Genomic DNA, 19,014 nt, shown 5'->3' with positions numbered 1-19,014 from the left:
ATTCTAAGTTGGGAACTGAAATCAGGCACACGAGAAAAGGCTGCAGAGAGACACACAGTGTGTGGCCGAAGGCTGTGGAAAGGAGAGTGGAAACACTGGCTTAAAACTCCATGTTTGGTTGATGTTCATAAAATAAAGGTTGCTCAAGAGGTTTATTTTTCTGGCTGAAAGGAAAAAGAAAAAAACTTCTACACAGAGTACCTTAGCAGGACTTCCCTGGCAGAGAGGGAGGAAAGAAAAATCGGGGGAAGAGGTGCCCCAAGGGTTGGGAAGGGACAGGGAGCCCCTCGCTCTGCTCTCTGCGCCACCCTCAGGGCGGGCCCCCAGGTGGTGGATGGGCTGCTCCCCGAAAGTGGTTTAAATTTGAAGTGGGGCGATTTCTCTGTTCTCTGCGTCCAGGCCGACCCTCTGAGGGAAAGCCTGTTGGGACTTGGTGGCTCTGGGAGGGAGCTGGAGCCCTCACGATGTTTGTGGAGAAGAGGGGACTGCTCCTTCAAGAGGAAACTATTTTCTCTCAGTGCCCTATTTCAACTGTCCTCACCCAGGGACCATTTTTAAGGATAAGCAAGGAACAGTTTGAGATTTTTAAAAAACAACGCTTTTTATTGTGGTAAATATTCGTAACACAAATTTTATCACTTTAACCGTCCTTTAGTGTACAATTCCGTGGCACTAACTACATTCACGAGGTTGTGCGACCATCAGCATGATCCATTTCCAGGATTTTCTCAGCACCCCAAACCAAAAGAAACCCTGCCCAACAAGCAGCAACTCAACCCTCCTTCCGAACCCTGGTAATCACCACTCCACTCTCTGTCTCAGAGAACCTGCCTGTGCTCAGTACCTCGTGTAAGTGGAGTCATATAATTTCTGTCCTTTTGTGTCTGGCGTACTTCATTTAGTATGTTTTCAAGGTTGAGCCACATTATATGTCAGAATTTCATTCCTTTTTAAGGCTGAATAACATCCCACTGCATGTACATACTGTATTTTGCTCATCCGCGGAAGGACATTTGGGTTGTTTCCATCTTTTCAGGCGCTGCAGGGAACACTGGCCACAAGTATCTGTTCAAATCCCTGATTTCAGTTCTTTTGGGAGTGGAATTGCTGGGTCATATGATAATTCTGTGTTTGGTTTCTTGAAGAGCCACCAAACTGTTTTCTCTTTAGTTTAAGATGGAGGCACTCAGTGTTACCATGGGTGTGTGAGAAGGATCCCCATGGAGAAGTAGGTGGAGGCCCCGGGTTGTGTCAGGCCACCCAGCAGGGCAATTCCCCGCTGCCCTGATATGGGCAGATAGGTTCTGCTGCTGAGCCCAGGGCTGCACATACTCTAGTTTGGGGTGAATTACATTGTGGCTAAAAGGTTGCTATGGAGAAAAAAAGGCGGGAAGTGCAATTGGGAAGGCGGAAAGATGGTTGACAGTAACACCGAAGCTCTGGAGACAGTGACCAGCTATAGAATGGCCCAGGTTGAGCCAGGGGTGGCCGGGAGAGCAAGGAGCAGATGAACTGACTCAGCCCAGAGCTGCTTGGAACCCAGATGCAGTGTAGGTTCAAATCCCAGTTCTCTTCTTCGATATTTTAGGCAATGAACTAAACCTCCCTCCAGTTCAGTTTTCTTATTTGTAGGACAGTTGAGAGGATGAAATAAATTGTGTACTTGAGACAATGCCCTCGGGGCCTGGCCCTTCCAGTCCGTACAGGTTAGGACCAGTTTTCCCTTAAACCCTGAGCATCAAACTCAGGCACCGTGTTAGACTGAGAAACACTCCCCTCACCTCCCAGTCCTAGACATGTACTTTAAAACACGGGATTCAATGCAATTTGCATTTCAGTGGCCATTCCAGAACTTACCTATTGCCTTTCTACTGCCTCTTTTCTCTCCCGACCAAATGCTTTATCTTTTTGGGACTGGTGAGTGGGGCTTTCCCAGTAGGCACTAAACTAGCTTTTAAGCAAAGGATACATACTTTGCTTAAAAAAAAAGTAGAAAAACAAACCAACAGAAAACTCAGCTACTCTGGACAAAACTCTTCAAGATACCATTGGCAGTGAATATTCTTGTAGTGACCCTGTTTCCTTTATTGAACAGGGTTCACTCTCCAGGCTGACCTGGATTGAAGGGAGAAGCAATATGAAAACACTCTGAGGCCACAGCCTCACGTAAGTGTAAATTATTATCATTGATCGCAAATACAGAAACTGTTTGGAAAGTGAGCTGATATCCAAGTGGACGAGTCTTCTATTTCCCCACCTTTCCCTCTCCCCCCCACCCCCCGGGGGGGCGGGGCCAGGCTCAGCGGAGCTCCCTGCTCATCCTTGCTGATTTAATTCAATGAGCCGACCTGCAAACACAGCCAGGGTTCCGATGATGCAGACGAGCATAAAGACTCCAAGGAGAATGTGGTCCATCACCATTGCAACATACTTCCATTCCTCGGCCGCCTGGGGGAGAAGGAAGTGTGAGAATTTCCTTGCGGTGGCCCTTAGGCTCACAGTGTTCATCTATGCATCTTCTACAGCCCTTTTAATTTACCGATCTCAGAGCCCTCAACATCCTTTGGCTGGCATTATGCTCTTTATCTTTTTAAAGATTTTATGTACTTATTTTTAGAGAGAGGGGGAAGAGGGAGAAAGAGAGGGAGAGAAACATCAATGTGTGGTTGCCTTGTACATGCCCCCAGCTGGGGACCTGGCCCACAACCCAGGCGCTGGGTGGGACTCCATCCACTGAGCCACACCAGCCAGGGTAAGACCTTTATTCTTCAAATAGATCATTCACAATGATGACTTACCAAGGTGGCCTAGAGGCGGGCACCGAGGCTTATCTTCGGTCAGGTGCTGCCTCTAAAACCCCAACCTGCCCATCAAGCCAAACCCATCCACCTGTGCTCGAGCACTTGGTTATTTAACCCCACAGGTGTGGGTTTCACGTCACAAGGCTTACATTGTTGGACTCCTGGTCCGACTTCATGGTCTCCGCGATGTATTTGATGCCCTCGATGGCACTTTTCACCTCAGGGTGCTTGATCAGGGGAGAGTGGAAGCCCACGGGGGGAGGCCCCGGCTTCCCAGAAATGTCAGAAATATCAATGTCTTCTGTAAAAATCTTTTTGTCTTGTTTTTCTCGGGATGGTCTTTTCATTGTGGAGAAGAACATGATATTTGGGATGGTGTCGATAAAAACCTAACATAAGAAAGAAATCCATTTATGAGAATAATTTCTAGCAGGGCAAGCATCGAAGTCTGACTTTGAATTAGCAATGTAACTTTAGGCAAGGCTTTCAGCTTCTCTGCCTCAGCCTCTGTGTCCTGAAAACAAAATGACTATACCACACTTACTCAAAGATTCCTTCATAGTAGCCTGTGGTCTGTCAAGTTACTGTGGTTAACACTGATGATTCTGTCATGTGAGCCTTTCGCCACCGGAGGGAGCCTGTGCTCAGCTCTCCAACTCAAGAAACCAGTGGTGCTCCTGAGAACCCAGTGACGCCTAGCTTGGGAGCCCCTGCAGGTACCTGCTTCTTCCAAGGCCACGTGCTCTCATGATCACATGGTTAAAAAAGGGCACCTCCAACTAAAAAATATGTAAGGTTCTTGCTCCACAAAAGAGCTAGACTATTTTCTTTTGTTTATTGCTGTTGAAAAAATGCAACATAGGTATTGCCAGGAGTCGCTTAGCAGTCTTAATAGGGACTGTTTTCTTCTTCAAAAAAAAATACATTGTGAGCAGTAGTTTCTCTGTCAATTCATCACAAATCTTTTGAATTTTACGCCAAAGACCCTAGCTATATGTGTGTCTGTGAAGTTTTATTTTTTAAAAAACCCTGACATATTTGAAATTTAACATATTTTAAATTTCAAAAACGTAGATACTTGAGACCAAGATCCCCATTAAAATTCACTTTTTGACAACCTCTCAAGCCTCTCCTCCATTTCTAGTCCTTATTCTATGCAGATGATTGTACCAGCAAAAATTAAGCAACCTGTTCACAGACCAGAAGACATTCAAGCAGAAATCTCAAGAATTTTGCAGCATTTCAATAAAAAGACAGTTATTTGTATCTTCTCTAATCAAAGAGATTCTTTAAGCTTGAAGTAAAGGTGAGCTTTGTTAATTCTGTTTTTCTTCTCTCTCTGAGGAAGCTACATAAGTTCTTTATCTCTAGAAAGGGGCTCAAGAAATTTCCTTCATAGATGGTAGGTAGAAAATAGACAGGGGGAGGGTAAGGATAGTATGGGAAATGTAGAAGCCAAAGAACTTATAAGTATGACACATGGACAAGAGCTAAAGGGGGGGAATGTGGGTGGGAGGGGGTGTGCAGGGTGGAGGGGAGTGAAGGGGGTAAAATGGGACAGCTGTAATAGCATAATCAATAAACTATTTTTTAAAAAAAGAAAGAAATATCCTTCCAAAAATCCCCTAAAGCCCATAGAGGGCTTTCAGTTCCGAGTACCACAAGGGTTAGCCAGAATTCTGCGGGCGACGGTGGGGCGTGGGGGGGCAGGGGGGGCCCTGCAGAGTCCCCGGAGGAATGGCTGCCCTGTGCAGAGTTGGCAGGGGCCTCCCTCACTCACCTTCCGCACCCACTCTGGCATGACGTGGGTGCTGGGGGAGCGGTGGTGTGTGTTGATGACGATGACGGTGATGATGATGGAGGCAATGACAAAGACCATGGTGAAGAGCATGTATTTCCCAATCAAGGGCACAGCGCTGGAGGTGGAGGGGATCAGCTCCACGATGACCAGAAGGAACACAGTTAAAGACAGCAGGACGGAGATGCTCAGAGTCATCTTCTCTCCTGGGCAAAATGGGGGAGAAACACAACAGACAAGCTGTCATAGCCCAAATGGTTACTCCTCTCTGATTTATGCACTGAAGTCCTAAGCCTCCGCCCCTCAGTGACTGTATTTGGAGATATGGCCTTTAAAGAGGGAACTAAAATGAGGTCTCGGGGTGGGCCCCCATCCAGTGTGACTGGTGCCCATATAAGGAGAGGAGATTAGAACACAGATACACACAGGGAGGGAAGAAGCATGTGAGGACACAAGGAGAAGACCAGCACCTGTCCACCAAGGAGAGAGACCCCAGAGGAAACCAACTCTGCTGATACCTCGATCTCGGACTTCAGCTTCCAGAACTGTGCGATGATAGATTTCTCTTTTCTCAAGCTACCCAGTCTATGTCTTTTGCTATGGATTCCCTCACAGACTAAGACACCACCAAAACCCCAGGCGAGAAGAATGTGGCAGGCACTTCTCAAAACATCGTTCTGGGGAAATTTGTTGGGTAGAATTTCCTGTGAGACCTTGGCACCTTAACTCTGCTGACTGTGGCAGGTTCATTAGAGGCCTCCAAGCAGGAAATAACTACTTCGTCTCATGCCCCATAATTGTTTTTTTTTTTTAATTGAAAAAAGATTAGCTCTGGCTGGTGTGGCTCAGTGGATCAAGCACTGGCCTGTAAACCAAAAAGTTGCTGGTTTCCCCATCAGGTTCGGTTCCCCATCAGGACACATGCTCAGCTGCAGCCAAGGTCCTCAGGTGGGGGCACTTGAGAGGCAACCAATCGATGTTTTTCTTGCACGTTGGTGTCTCTCTCCCTCTCTTTCTTCCTCTCTCCCCTCTCTCTGAATAAATAAATCTCTAAGAAAATTTTAAAAATATGTTTATTAATTTTATAAAGGAAGGGGGAGAGAAAGAGAGAGAGAGAAACATTAATTGGTTGCCTCCCCTGCATGTTCCAACCAATAATTGAACCCATGACCCTTGGGTGTATGGGGTGATGCTCCAACCAACTGAGCCACACCAATCAGGGCCAGAATTCCGTTTCTTGGTGGAGCCCAGAGAACCGAGTTACACGAGCTGGGTGGCGTGCTAGTCCCCAGGAGGCAGGTTTTCCATCTGCAGCAAAATGTCATGATAAACCTCACCAAACTGAACGGAAGCCTGGCCTCCTTGTGACCCTGCAGACAGGTGGGCAGTCCAGAAGCACATGTACAGTTTTCTCATTATGGGCGCAAGCCATAAGACCCAAACCGAGAAAATGAAATAAATGACTTCACATCACTTACTTTCCTCTAAAGGGGATACTTTGGTTTGGGTTCTGTTTTTCATAATAAGGAACTAGGGAGGCCCCTGCTCCCCCTTGTCTCCTGGTCCTACAACTTCAGGATCAGCAATTCTGGTTGGAGTCTTGGTTAGGCAAGTATGGCAGACAAGAAGGGCAGGGACTGACTGGCAGTGAGATGTTTTCGTGCGGACTGACCACCTTAGAGGCAGAAGAGAGCCACTGGTGGGGACGTCCCTTGGCTGGTCTTGCTGATTGTGCCCCGGGAAACCCTGTGTTTCCCCACTTTCCAGTATGGAGCTCTGCCCCTGCTCTGGACGCTTCCAGATGCTGGGAGTACAGAGCAGGATGCAGAGCAAGTGCGAACAAGACACTACCAGTTCTACCTAGTGAGGAGAAGAGCCTTTAAAAGTGAAAACAAAGACAGAATTATAAATATGAGATATTGACCAAGTCACATCACATTTCTTGAGTAATAATAGTAGCTAACATTCATGAAGCAGTCTCACTGTTCTAAATACTTCCCAAGCATAAACCATTTAACATTTGTAGAAACTGGGATTCGTTTCCATATTGCCCTGACTAGTGTTTTCTCTCTTGCCTTTAAGGGGCTTCATTTGATTAGAAAACTGGAAAAATACTCGACTGTGATCATTTGTTTAAAAACAAATATAATCGCTAGAACATACTTTCTGCAGGGACGAATTCTGCCTTGTTTTCTACGGTGCTCCTGCCACACAGCAGTTCTTCAGCAAGCACTGTATGTTGAATGAGTGAATGCGTAATCTTTTTTTCCTTGTTGAAAAGTCAGATTTAGAGTTTGGTGAGGTTTTCTTTTTTATTACTTTGATAAAGTTGTGACCTGTCGTAACTTCGAGAACTGTCTGCACCTTCCCCCTGCCTTCCCCACCTGTCAGCCACGCGTCGTTTATGAGCGGTGGCTTGCTGGTGGCACGCAGCCCCTCTCCCTGTTTCCTGGGCCTGTGGTGGTTTGGCGAGATTGTGTCACAGGTGTGACGACTCAGTGGGAGGTGTGGACGTTGCTTGGGCTGATCGGGGAGGAAGCACTGCCACTTGGGAAGTGTGGTCTTGTGTATAAAGGCGCTGCCATCTGGAAAACAGACAGGCAGAAGCTCCTTTCAAGTGGCCGGCAGTGAGCAAAACAGGCGAGACCTGGATCAGGTGGTAGAGAGCAGGGACTGCTTGGTGGAGGCGGTGTGAGGAGTGTCTGCGGTCCCGCACACTTCGGGGCGCACAGTAGGTGTTCCACCTACTGATAGGTACAGATAGGTACGGGTGGCTGTTCACTCTAACTAGACTGAGCTGTATGTGTGCATCGTTGGGGGCACGCTCAGCTCTCGGCCTGCTCTGCAGTCTGCTCAGCTGCGAGCTCCATCCACGGCGGCTTTCGCCACTGGACATGGCCACTCGGTACGTGTGTCCTCCCCGTGATGAGGATTTCTGTCTGTCTGCCTGCACTTGCTGATTAGCCTGTAATTATTTCTGGCTTTCCCCAAAATAGCAGCACAAGGTCTGTTAGCATCAGCAGTTGCAGCCATGGCAACTGCACCCACCTGAGTCCGTGGGCAGGTAGAACACCAGGCCAGTCAGGAAGGAGAAGAGCAGGCAAGGAATGATGACGTTCACGATGAAGTAGAGGGGCAGGCGCTGCATGACGAAGTGGTAGGTGATGTCCAGATAGGGGGTGGAGGTGCAGCAGGCATAGAACACCCAGTGCTTCCAGCCACGGGCCTCCTTGATCACCCATTCCCCACTCTCCATGAAGTTGCTCAGGTCTGGCTGGTCACTTTCCTGAGAAGATGAAATGAAACTTTCAAAACCCAGCCATGTCACCCTGAGGAGGGGCAGGGTTTTGTAGTCATCTGTGACAAGGCAACAGATTCCAGTGCTCTTACACACCCAGGTGGGACCCTGGGTCACTTCCAGTTTGGCATCTCAGGTTACTTTCCTATCAAACAAGGGGGGTGGAACTATTGGGATTCAAGCTACCTTAGGAGCTTTAAAATATACTGGTGCCCTGGCCCTGGCTGGTGTGGCTCAGTGGATTGAACGCCAGCCTGCAAACCAAAGGATTGCTAGTGCAATTCCCAGTCAGGGCACATGCCTGGGTTGCAGGCCAGGTGCCCAGTAGGGGGTGCATGAGAGGCAAACACAGATTGGGTTTCTCTCCCTGTCTTTCTCCTTCCCCTCCCCTCTGTCTAAAAGTAAATAAAAACAAAACAAAACATATTGGTGTGCCAGCCTCACCCCAGACTGATTAAATCCAAATTCTTGGGACTTCATTTAAGCTCCCAGGAGATTCTCAAGTGCAAGCACATCAAGAACCTTACCAGCCAAGAACCATCTTGTAGATGATTCCCAAATCTCCCAATGGTGCTGAGAATCTGTGATTATGAAGGGGCAGAGTGGAAGAAGACCTGAATCCTGCTTTTCCTGAATCCACCCTCACTGCATGGGGCCACTGCCTACCGGATAGATGGCCACCACAGAGCCGTCATAGGTCCAGGTACCCAGCTTCATGCTGCAGTTCTGCTCATCAAAGGGAAAGTGGGTGACGATGATCTCACAGTAGCTTTTAAAGATGGCTGGAGGCGTCCACGTGATGTGGCCGGTGTAGTCCAGCAGCACTTTGGTGAACTTGACGATGGCAAAGTCACCGTCTGCACTACGATGGGACCACAGAGGAGAGAACTGTAAATTCTCAGGTGCTAATTACAGCTTTCTTTCAGGCAGTGCTGCTTCTTACCTATGTTAGGGTTTCCCAAATTTGTCTGATGGTAACAATCACTGGGCTGTGTGCTAATGTAGCAATTCCTGTAAGCACTGAATCACATTACCTGGGGAGGAACCTGGGAACCTTCCGTTTTAAAGAAATAACAGGGAACACTGATCCATTGCATCCAAGCTTTTTTCTTCCCAGTGCTCAGTAGTATTTGTCATAAACTCCAGATTATTGGATTTTTCCTCAGAAGCTAAAACTCCCCATTTTTAAGTCCAAAGTTTCCATATTTTTGAATGTAGGAGTTTCCCAGATTTTGATGTAATATTTCCAAGTTTTCAAATATTGGCAGTAATTTCTTGTTAAAAAATATCTGCCATGATAGATATTAAAAATCACAAAAGGCCATTTCTGTGACACGGGCTGTATTCAGTGCGCGGTCCTCGTCCAGCAAACACCCTGCGTCCCAGGCTGTGGCCCAGGGCTGGGCACAGGTGTCAGGCAGGGGTGGGGTCGTCTCAGTGGGCGTTCAGAGACATACAGCATCTGTTGGCTCCTCACTTCATGAGTCAAGAGGTTTTCTCCCCATTGAATTTTCCTTGGGATGGGGCTGTATCCCATTGCACTGTTGGGCCTTTCCAAAGAGCAGAGGGCCACGTTGTCCGTCTGTCCCTTTAAGCAGACCACACAGGGCCCTCTCCCCACCAGGGTGCTCCTGAACAAGCTTGTTAGAAGGAGCAGAGGAGTTCATCACTTCCCTCACATTCTTATTGGAAGAGAAACTTTACTAACACAGGACACTTTGCCCTATTGGCATAACAGACTGAAAAGTTCACAGAAATGATTGGATCATTTGACTCAAGCTTGAATCCCAGTTATGACAGGAATATATGTGGGTGGAAAATCGAAGGAGGGGTGGTTGGCAGTAAAGGGCGTCCTTTCCACTCACTGGCCGCGGCCTCCTCCCCCGTAAGTCTGCCGCCTGGCACCGCTAGCTCGCCGCAGACACGAGCTGCAGCGCGTCAGGCGCGAGCCCTGTAGGCCAGTGTTAAATGCTGCTGCCTGGGAAGGGCGTGCTCTGCGATGCACAGGCCCTGACAAATGAAGGATGTATGGTAATGAACATGTCATTAGAGCAGAGTGTCTCGAATCACATTATAGTTTTGTGACATGCAGTCTGTCACGGAGCCCCTGGGTGGGCTGCACGGGCGTCCCGGGCGTCAGCAGCTCGGCTGCCATGAGGGCGTGATGAATCCCGACCCCGGGAGGCTCGGACCTGCTGGCAGGAAGGACGTTTAGTTCCAAGGAACTCAATCATAGCAAGTTTGGGTTCCTTGGACAGTTGCCATACACCCTTCAGGAGCCCTCGGGGATTAAATGTCCTCCACCCACAGCCCTGATTCAATTTGGCTCCGATAATTGTTCCTCTTCATAACACGAGACGCCATATGGCGCCCTAGCAGGGCAGCCTGGCTCTTGGTTTTCGGAGCATACTGACAGCGGCGGCCCTTCTGTCGGGGCACGTGGGCTCCCCGTGCAAGGCCCCTCCCCGGCCGGGCTGGTTCGCTTACTTGTTATACAGCACGATGTCTGGGCGCCAGATCTTTTCGGAGGGAATGTGAATTTTTTTCACGCCGCCATAGTCGTCTGGATTCCATTTTAGGTTGTAATCTACCCATTGCTAGAAATGAAGACGCTTGGCTGATTAGAAAGCTCAAAACGTTTTTAAAACAATGCAGGGTTATCAAGAGCTCTGGTGGGTATGATACTTTAGATAGCAACAGAAATTGTGCTGCCATTAGAAAGGCTGGATTCAGAGTTCGGCTTTCGTGTTAGTTAGCAATATAAGCCAATGCTTCTGCTGATTGGCTGCATGCAGTCGCTGTTGTAAGCATTTTCCTGATATTGATCATTTCGACCTCACAATGACCCTGCAAGGTCAGAGTGGTCACTCACCCCATTTTACAGATGGGGAAACAAAGGTGCCTCCAGGTCACGCCCCTGGGTGGTGGCAGGTCTATCTCGCCACAGTGCCCCCGCCAGGAAGGAGAATGTCCTTCCTGTGAACATCTTTCCTGAAGCAGGCAACATCACTTTTAAAAAGTATTATGTTTTTTCTACATTATAAAAGTAATATATGCCCAACGCAGCATAACCATAAATATACAATGTTATGGGTTGAATTTTGTCTCCCCAAAATTCATATGTTGAAGCCCTAACCCCTAGTACCTCAGAATAGGACCCTATTAGGAGAGAGGTTATTAAGTTAAAATAAGTTCAATAAGGTGGGCCCTATCCCAATGCGTTAGTTGTGAGGAGGGAACATTTCTGACAGAGGCACATTCGGGAAGAATGCCGTGAGAACACGAACACGGCCAACTACCCGCAAAGCAGAGAGGCCTGGGGCGGACTCTCCCGCACAGCCCTTCTGCTGACACCTTGAAGAAACCCCTTCTGCCGACACCTTGATTTTGGACTTTTGGCTTCAGCAACTCTGAGCAACAAATCTCTGCGGTTTGAGCCACCCACTTTGAGTCTTTGTTATGGCAGCCCTGGCAAACGAATACACAAGGAAAAAGCACAAAGTAAAAACAAACCCCCACTGGCAAATACAGTCCATAATCCCACTGCCCCCAAATACTCACTGCAACGTTTTGGTATATATTCCTTCAATTGAAATTGATTTACTCTGGGTCCAGGTTAAATTTCAGGGTGAATACAGACAACATAAATGCAACTGTCTCACTGACATACCTGTTTTAGTCGAACGTTGGTTGTTACGATCTGATTCACTTCATCCTGAAAAAAGATAAGACCCCATCTTTAGGGAGCAGGGGAAAGCGAACGGGAGGGTGCTCCGGGGTGAGACTGTGGGTGCTGGAGGGGGGGGCCTGGAGCGCTCTGCTCTCACCACATTGATGAGCTGTATCAGCTGCAGGCCCACGGTGACCTCCACGGCCTGGCGGTGGTCTTCCACTGGCCGCACAACGCTGTTGTAGTGTTCGAATAGCTTTGCCACCAGACGGGTCTCATGTTCAGAGCCCAGGACCAGGCCAGCTGAGGCAGCAAATGACATGCACACTGTTAGACTCTGCTGCCTGCCTCCACACACACTAACACGAGGAACTGAGGCACAGCGAGCTAGTGGGAGGCTCGCATTAGCCCTTGTTGAAGCGCTCCCAAATGCAGCTAGTGTTTTCTGGAGTCCTTTCCAAGCACAGCTGCTGGTGTGGTCCCTTCCCAGTGGGGCATACCAGATTACCATGACGGCTGTGCTTTGGACAGGGGACATTCCTTAATACAGCTTCTGGCTGAATCAAGCTTGCTAGGAACATGTACACACAAGAAGAAAGATCCCCCCCAAAACCCAGTCTCAGCATTTCAGAGTCTGGTCGTGGTGTAATGACCGGTCACATTGGCTGGTCTCAGATGCTAGGGACAGCCAAAAATCAGTGCTGTTCACACCCGTTAGGATGGCCATAGTGAACCAAGTTGAAAGTGACAAGTATTGGTGACACCGGAGAAACGGAAGCCCTGATGTGTTGCTGATGAGAATATAAAATGGGGTGGTCACTGAGGGGAACATTTGGTGGTCCCTCACACCAGTTAAGCACAGAGTTAGCACACAACCTGCCACTTCCACTTCTGGGTGTGTCCCGAAAGAACTGTTCGCACAGAAACCTGTACCTGAACGTTCACAGCAGTACTGTATACAAGGGCTAAGCGATGGACACGACCCAAATGTCCATCAACAACAGGCAAGTGGAGGAACAAGTTGTGGCCTAACACCATTCAGGGGGAAACTTGTCAGCCAGAAAAAGGAGTGCAGTGTTGGTCCAGACAACATGGACCTGCCTTGAAAACACTGTGCTGTGTGAAAGGAACCAGACACAGAAGGGCACATACTGTGTGATTCCGTTTATATGAAGTGTCCAAAATAGGTTAGTCCACAGAGATAGCAGATTAGGGGAATACCAGGGACCGAGGGACAGGGGAAGAGGGAGTGACAGCTAATGGGCCCAGGGCTTCCCTTTGGGACTAAGAAGAGTTACAAAACTAGACAGTGGAGATGTCTGCATAGCATGTTAAATGTACTTAATGCCACTAAATCGTTCACTTTAAAATGGTGATTTTATGTATGTGCATTTTACCATGGTCGATTTTATACCATCTGTATTTTACCATAGTTTTTTTTTTAAATCACTGCTGGTGGGTCCTTGTCCCGGTTGTTATCAAGACAGAGTAAAACTGTGTGCTCTGCTCGCCTGGGCTTGGGGCTCCTGTTTGGAGCAGGAGCAACCCCAGGGAATCTTGACTGGATTTTCTTTCAGGGCGAAGAGCAATGCCATCAATATTCTCGGGGCTCATGGCCCTTCTATGGCCAGTGTTGTGTGGTCCTCACCAGCCTCCAGTGAGGCAGGTGGGTAAGCTGGCACTTTCACCTGGGGTTCTGAGAGGCTGGACGGCCCGTGCAAGGCCGTGTGGCCAGGGCCGAGCTGGGGTGAGAGACCTGTCGCTGGGCAGCGTGCCCCTGCACTAGCTCCTGAGTGTGCTGTGGGCTGTCTCAGACAGAGACTGTGCGGCATGATTCGTGTTAGAAAAGGTGTTTTGGATTCCAGCCAGTGCCTTACGAAGGATCTCTGTAACTCAAGCCTTGCGTGGACTGGGGATTGCCGGTTCAGGGCTGGGAGAGGAAGCAGACACATGATCTGCTTCCATGATCTTGGGAAGCAGACCCAAATGATCCATTTGCCCTGACTCATGCCACCAGATCTCCCCTTTCCGCAGGTTATTGCTGAAACCCCCAAACCTCCTGCCTGGAACAAGACAACTTGAAAGGTTAAATGAAGGAGATGCTTTCTCTTTTTTCCCCAGGAGTGTTAACCTACTACTTCTAAGACAGGTTATTATTTTTCTGTTTTCTTAAATTATTTTTTATTGATTTTGCTATTACAGTTGCCCCACAATTTTCCCCCTTTGCCCCCTCCATCCAGCACCCCCCACTCCTTCAGGCCACCTCCCCACCAGTGTTCCTGTCCATGGGTCACGTGTATAAGTTCTTTGGCTGCTCCATTTCCTACGCTGTATTTTACATTCCCATGGCTATTCTGTAACTGCCTATCTGTACTTCTTCATCTCCTCACCTCTTCACCCATTTCCCCACACCACCCTCCCATCTGGCAGCCATCAAATGACCCCTGTATCTATGATTCTACCTTAGTTCTTCTTGTTTGTGTAGTTTATTTTTTAGATTCAGTGTTGATAGATATGTATTTATTGCCATTTTATTGTTCATAGTTTTGATCTTCTTTTCCCAAAATGTCATTTGTGTCTATGTAGCTTAAGTTTGGAAGAGTTTGTCAATAAAATAATTATAAAGTAAAAAGTAATGACTCTTCCTAATTTTATTAATAAAAATAACTGGCATGTCCACCTTATGTGCTGTTCTTCTACATGCTTTATATATACTAACTCTTTCCAGCCTCATCATGGGGTGTGGTAGGTATTATTTTGGTCCTCGCTTTACAGACGAGGAAGTTGAGGCACAGAGAGGTTAAGTGGCCAGGATTCATAAGCGGTGGGGCCAGGGTTCAAAACCAAAGTACAGGCTCTCAGCCACTATTTCTTATCCAGAACTTTGGATCAGCTTGAAACAACCAATGTTGTGCCATAAGTTGAAAACATTTTATCCGGTCAAAAGTGTGCTTTAAGTAGCCTGTAGAGCTTTAGTAAAGGCCCTGTATTTGTTTTAACTCATTACATGCTTATAATAGTCCTAGGAGGTAAGTCTTCACCCCTGTATTACAAAGGAGAAAGTTGCGGTTTAGACAATCGAGGGATGTATTTGTGGTTCACCGCCAATTAGAGGCAGGACTTTGAATGGGGCAGTCCGCCACCTGGGCCCGTGCTCTTTGCCACCTCCCTAAAGGTACATGTATCACTTCCATTCGGGTTTTTGAAGCTCTCGGTGCAGCGTCAGGCTGTTTGTTATGACCTCCTTGGACTCTCTGTAGGGAGCCCCTGACCTAGCCTGCCTCTCCCTTTCTAGTTTTCCAAGTTTCCTAAACCCAAAAGGGTCCATGCAGAGCTTTCATATGGCATCTCCCCCAAACCACTGGCATTTGAAGGTTCTTCAGAGGAGCGTGTTGTCCAAAGGCCCAGTGTTTGCAGTCACCCCATTGAGCCCCTGGGACACAGCAGTCCTCTGTCCCTCATGCCTGTCTATCCTGGGCCCCACTCAGCCCACAGGGTAGGGGACTGGCATGGGTCACTGAATGTCTTGGCAGCTGAATTTGAAGCTGTTGCTTTGGCATTGCCTTGGGCTGCTTATTTTCAAGTGATGGTTTATTCCGGTTTGACAGGAAGAACATACTAGAAAGCAACAGATAGGGCAGATGGTGAGCATTCTGTAGCAGGAAAACTATGCAAGCCAACCCCATGGCCCACCGGGGAGAGAAGGCAGGGCCGGGAGATGGGTGGGCGCGGTCAGCACACCAGCAACACAAATTCCCTCCTCTCCCACCCTGGCCAATAACAAGGGGCCTGGCTGCTTCCTTAATGAATTTCTCAGGAATTTCCCCAAAGGTCTGCATTTCTTAGATTGGATTCATTAGTTTTCTGTCCCTCTTTTTTTCCTTTTTGAAACAGGGTGCAGTGATAGAAAACTTACAGGACTTGAGGTCAGAATCATACAGTTCTATTCCTAAATCCACCGTGAGCTGGAGAATTGGACCAATTCCCCATGGACTCAATGCATCCCAGTAAGTATAAGATGCAGAGTGTAAATTAATAACCATGCAGACAGATAAATAATGTCCAGGGCTCCCTGTTCAGGAACATCATCCTTGTTCAGATGGTGTAGCCTTAGCGTGTTCGTCAGATACATGTGCATTCACTGTGTGCAAAGCGTGGTTTTAAGAGCTCTGAGATATCTGAAGGTGAATCTGACATAAATCCTGTCTTCCTACCCTCATGAAGACTGACATTTGTCACTTACATAAATAGCTGTGAACAAGTTGGAAAGTAGTATGCTGTAAGAGAGGTGGCAATAAAGTACTTGGGATTCTTGAGACGGAAGAGAGGAAAGGTTGTAATAAAAAATGCTATATAAATAGAACAGAGATCATTATGTGTTAAGCTAACAAGGAAAATATATCCCTGATATGAATGAGAATTTTGCCCACAAGGAATTGGTTCTAAATAGGGGAACCCAACCAAAATGTTAACATTGCTTTTCTGTACCATACTGTTCCAATTTGTATTTTTAATGGCCACTGGGTTGGGCAAAAAGAATTCTACACTATTCCTACTCCTCTTGGGTGATGCTGATCTCGCCCTGCTGCTGTGTAGTGTTGCTACCTTTTGCACTTCCAGGCTGTTTTCTGACTACGCACACAACAAAAGGAGTCTCTGAAAGACCGCGATCTAAGATGCATACGTTCAGTGAGTTTGGGCAGGTCAGTTCCTGTCTTCCCGCCTCAGCTTCCCCATAACATGGCACCGAAGATGTTGGAATGCCTCACCCAGCTCTAAATTCACCTGTGGGAATCTATCCCAGCAAATTCTAGGGTTGATCTAAATATATGAGGCAATATATGAGACATACTTTTTAAGGTAGCTAACCATGCATTTTTGGAGGTTTTTGGTGTCCTAAGAGCTCTTTCAAGGATTTCTATGCATAAGCACATCACTTAAGAATTTTCCCTGAGTGTAGTGTCTGCACGCGCGCGCACACACACACACACCATCACCACCAGGCCACATCTGGTTGGATCAAGTCCAAATCCCATAGGATATCATTTATCTGAATGTATTAGAGTTTTGGCTATTTCCCTCAACTCTGCTATGGAAAAACATTGATAATAAAACTCTTTCCCTCTTCTGCCCAGAAGGCCTGTGTCTGTCAGAGCAATGTTAGAGAAGTCACAGAATGCCAGCTGCCTTGCTTCCCCGTTGGGATGATGTCACCAGCAAATTCTCCGATATGAAGCAATCAGCAGACATCTCCTGTTTTCCGCTCCCGGAAGTGTGGGATTCAGGAGAGTGCTTCAGCTGCTGTGTGGCGACACATTCCAGAGTTAAAGGCAGGTCAAGGGCTCGCAAGGCTTTAAGGTTTCAGTTCAAACCCTAGCCTTCTTACAGTAATGTACTTTCTCAAATGAAAAAAAAAGTAAGCCAGAATGCATTCGTATGAACTTCTTTTAACTTCAGAAGTTTAAAAAGTTACAAAATATTTCATCTCCTGGAGAGAATTTAATTACAAGTATGAATAGGTTTCTCTCTCCAGCACATGGAGCTGTCAATCAGTCCTCTCTATTATCAGAACTCTCCAGGAGAGGTAAAGGGGGTTGTTAGCCCCATTGTTTGCGGCAGTGAGTCGGCCCCCTGCTGAGTCCCTGTAGTCGTTCTAAGCGGAGGGCAGCTCTGGGAGGGCAGCGGTGGTGCTGAATGCAATCACACGGGCGCACCAGGCACTGATAGAGGGAGAGACCAGCACGTTCTGCTTTGTACCAAGCAACTCCTATTTTATTTGGATAGCACAATTGAGAAATCTCTATCCACAAACCCGATCAAGCCAACATTGGTGAGAAACTGACAGCAGTCTCAGGCTGCTGACGCTCGCCACTGTGTTCCCACCAAAGAAGCAGGACTCAGGTTTGTGGGTGTCTCGTGCTTCAGCCTCAAAGCACAGCCCCCCAGCACCGGCACTTACCTGAGCAGAGGCCCAGGAGCAGGAGGAGCAGCCGGGGCTCCATGGGCGGAGGGCGCTGCTGCGGGCTGGCGGCGGACTGGAGGCAGACTGGTGGCCTGTGCTGCTGGCCGGCGCTCTGGCTGGACACTCGGCTGCTGGCGGGTTTGGACAGTGTGTCGGCTCAGTGGAGCTATTGTTTTACACCACCTGTTTGTGGCCGTGACAGCTGGGCTGCCCAGAGCCCAGGGAGGCGCTGAGGCCTCACACTGTTACAGAGTCCCTCTCTTTGCACAACTGCTACACCCTTGACAAGTTGAATGTGAACTGCACTGTGTTTTATAGGCACCAGGAGTCAGATCTTAATTTTTTAAAAAAACTGGCAGTAGGGAAGGACTTATTTTGAATGATGAGCAACTCTCTCCCTTTTGTGAAAACCAGAACCTCATCGCTGTGGGTTGATTTGATTAGGGTCACTGGGTCTGCGAAGAGAGTCAGCTGTGTGTGTCCGACACCGCTCCGCCTAAACCCCAGAAGTGCACATTCCGCACACGGAATTCGTCTGCTCCGGGTCACTCGAGGCTGAGTGTGCCTGGGGCTCTGGTGGCAAAAGGAACTTCAGAAGAGTGTGGCTGGTACTGAATCTACTGCTGCAGAGGCCCAGGTTTGATGGCGTTTGGTTTTTAACGAAGAAGGCTTCTTCCATAAGATTGCTTTTACTGGCGTCCAGAGTGGCTGTTCCACACCCCTCTCTGTACCTGGCAATGCCCGTCCCACAGCAGGCCATTAACCCGAGCAAACTGCCCATCGCTCACGTACTGTTACTCAAGTGAACAGTAACCAGGGGTGAAGCGTCCCGCTGCGGGGCCCGCGGTCCCAGGTTCCCGCTCCTTTCCTCCCAGTCGGTCCTCCGCCTGCTCTCCCTAGAGAAGCAAAGAGCAGAGTGGCTCAGCCTTTCAATTCCTTTGTTTAAAAAAAAAATCCTAAAAGCCAGCAGTTAGTAATTGCTCAGCTTGAGAGGTGTTTTTTTGTTTGTTTGTTGTTTGTTTGTTTGTTTGTTTGTTTGTTTGTTTGTTTTTACCACAACAGGGAGGAAGCTGTTAGGTAAAGGTACCCAGCTTGTTCCTTCCCAGTTGAAGCAGGCCCCTCACCTCAAGTCCAAGGACAGTGTTCTGACAAACTCCCCATTTCAGTGAGTCCGAATAATTAGAGAAAGGAGTTGGAGGGTAGAGGAGAGAGCTGAGAGTTTACATTTATGTTTTTTTTTCTGTTTGAAATTATGGGAGATCAGCTAATTGTCCAGTAAAATATTGGTTCTCCCCCTTCAACACTGCACTGGCCGCCTGGGAGTTATTCCCGCCCCACCCCCACCCCCACCCCAAGATACCTTGCTGCTTGCATCTAGATGAACTCATGTGGCTAGAAAATGAAATGTGAGAAGGAATTTTATGAGACCTGAAAGGACAGAGCCAGCTCCATTTGCTATGGTGGCGCCATCTGCAGGCCTGTGAC

General features: G+C 48.0%; 1 protein-coding gene across 1 annotated transcript; it reads right to left on the bottom strand.

Moving 5' to 3' along the window:
• Positions 1–579: 579 nt before the first annotated feature.
• Positions 580–17,631, bottom strand: CHRNA1 (cholinergic receptor nicotinic alpha 1 subunit). Its single transcript, XM_045855684.1, has 9 exons — positions 17,527–17,631; positions 11,725–11,870; positions 11,568–11,612; positions 10,385–10,494; positions 8,564–8,759; positions 7,648–7,885; positions 4,582–4,805; positions 2,951–3,190; positions 580–2,448 (listed from the first exon to the last, which is right to left on the bottom strand). The coding sequence occupies exons 1-9, from the start codon at positions 17,567–17,569 to the stop codon at positions 2,317–2,319; spliced, it is 1,374 nt and encodes a 457-aa protein (XP_045711640.1). The 5' UTR covers positions 17,570–17,631; the 3' UTR covers positions 580–2,316.
• Positions 17,632–19,014: the final 1,383 nt, after the last annotated feature.

Source organism: Phyllostomus hastatus, unplaced genomic scaffold (genome assembly GCF_019186645.2).
Source record: "Phyllostomus hastatus isolate PE091 unplaced genomic scaffold, TTU_PhHast_1.1 phas_contig_1, whole genome shotgun sequence".
NCBI classification, from domain to species: Eukaryota; Metazoa; Chordata; class Mammalia; order Chiroptera; family Phyllostomidae; genus Phyllostomus; species Phyllostomus hastatus.
The sequence above is the reverse complement of the archived record's forward strand: the minus strand, read 5'-3'. Positions and strand labels throughout refer to the sequence as shown.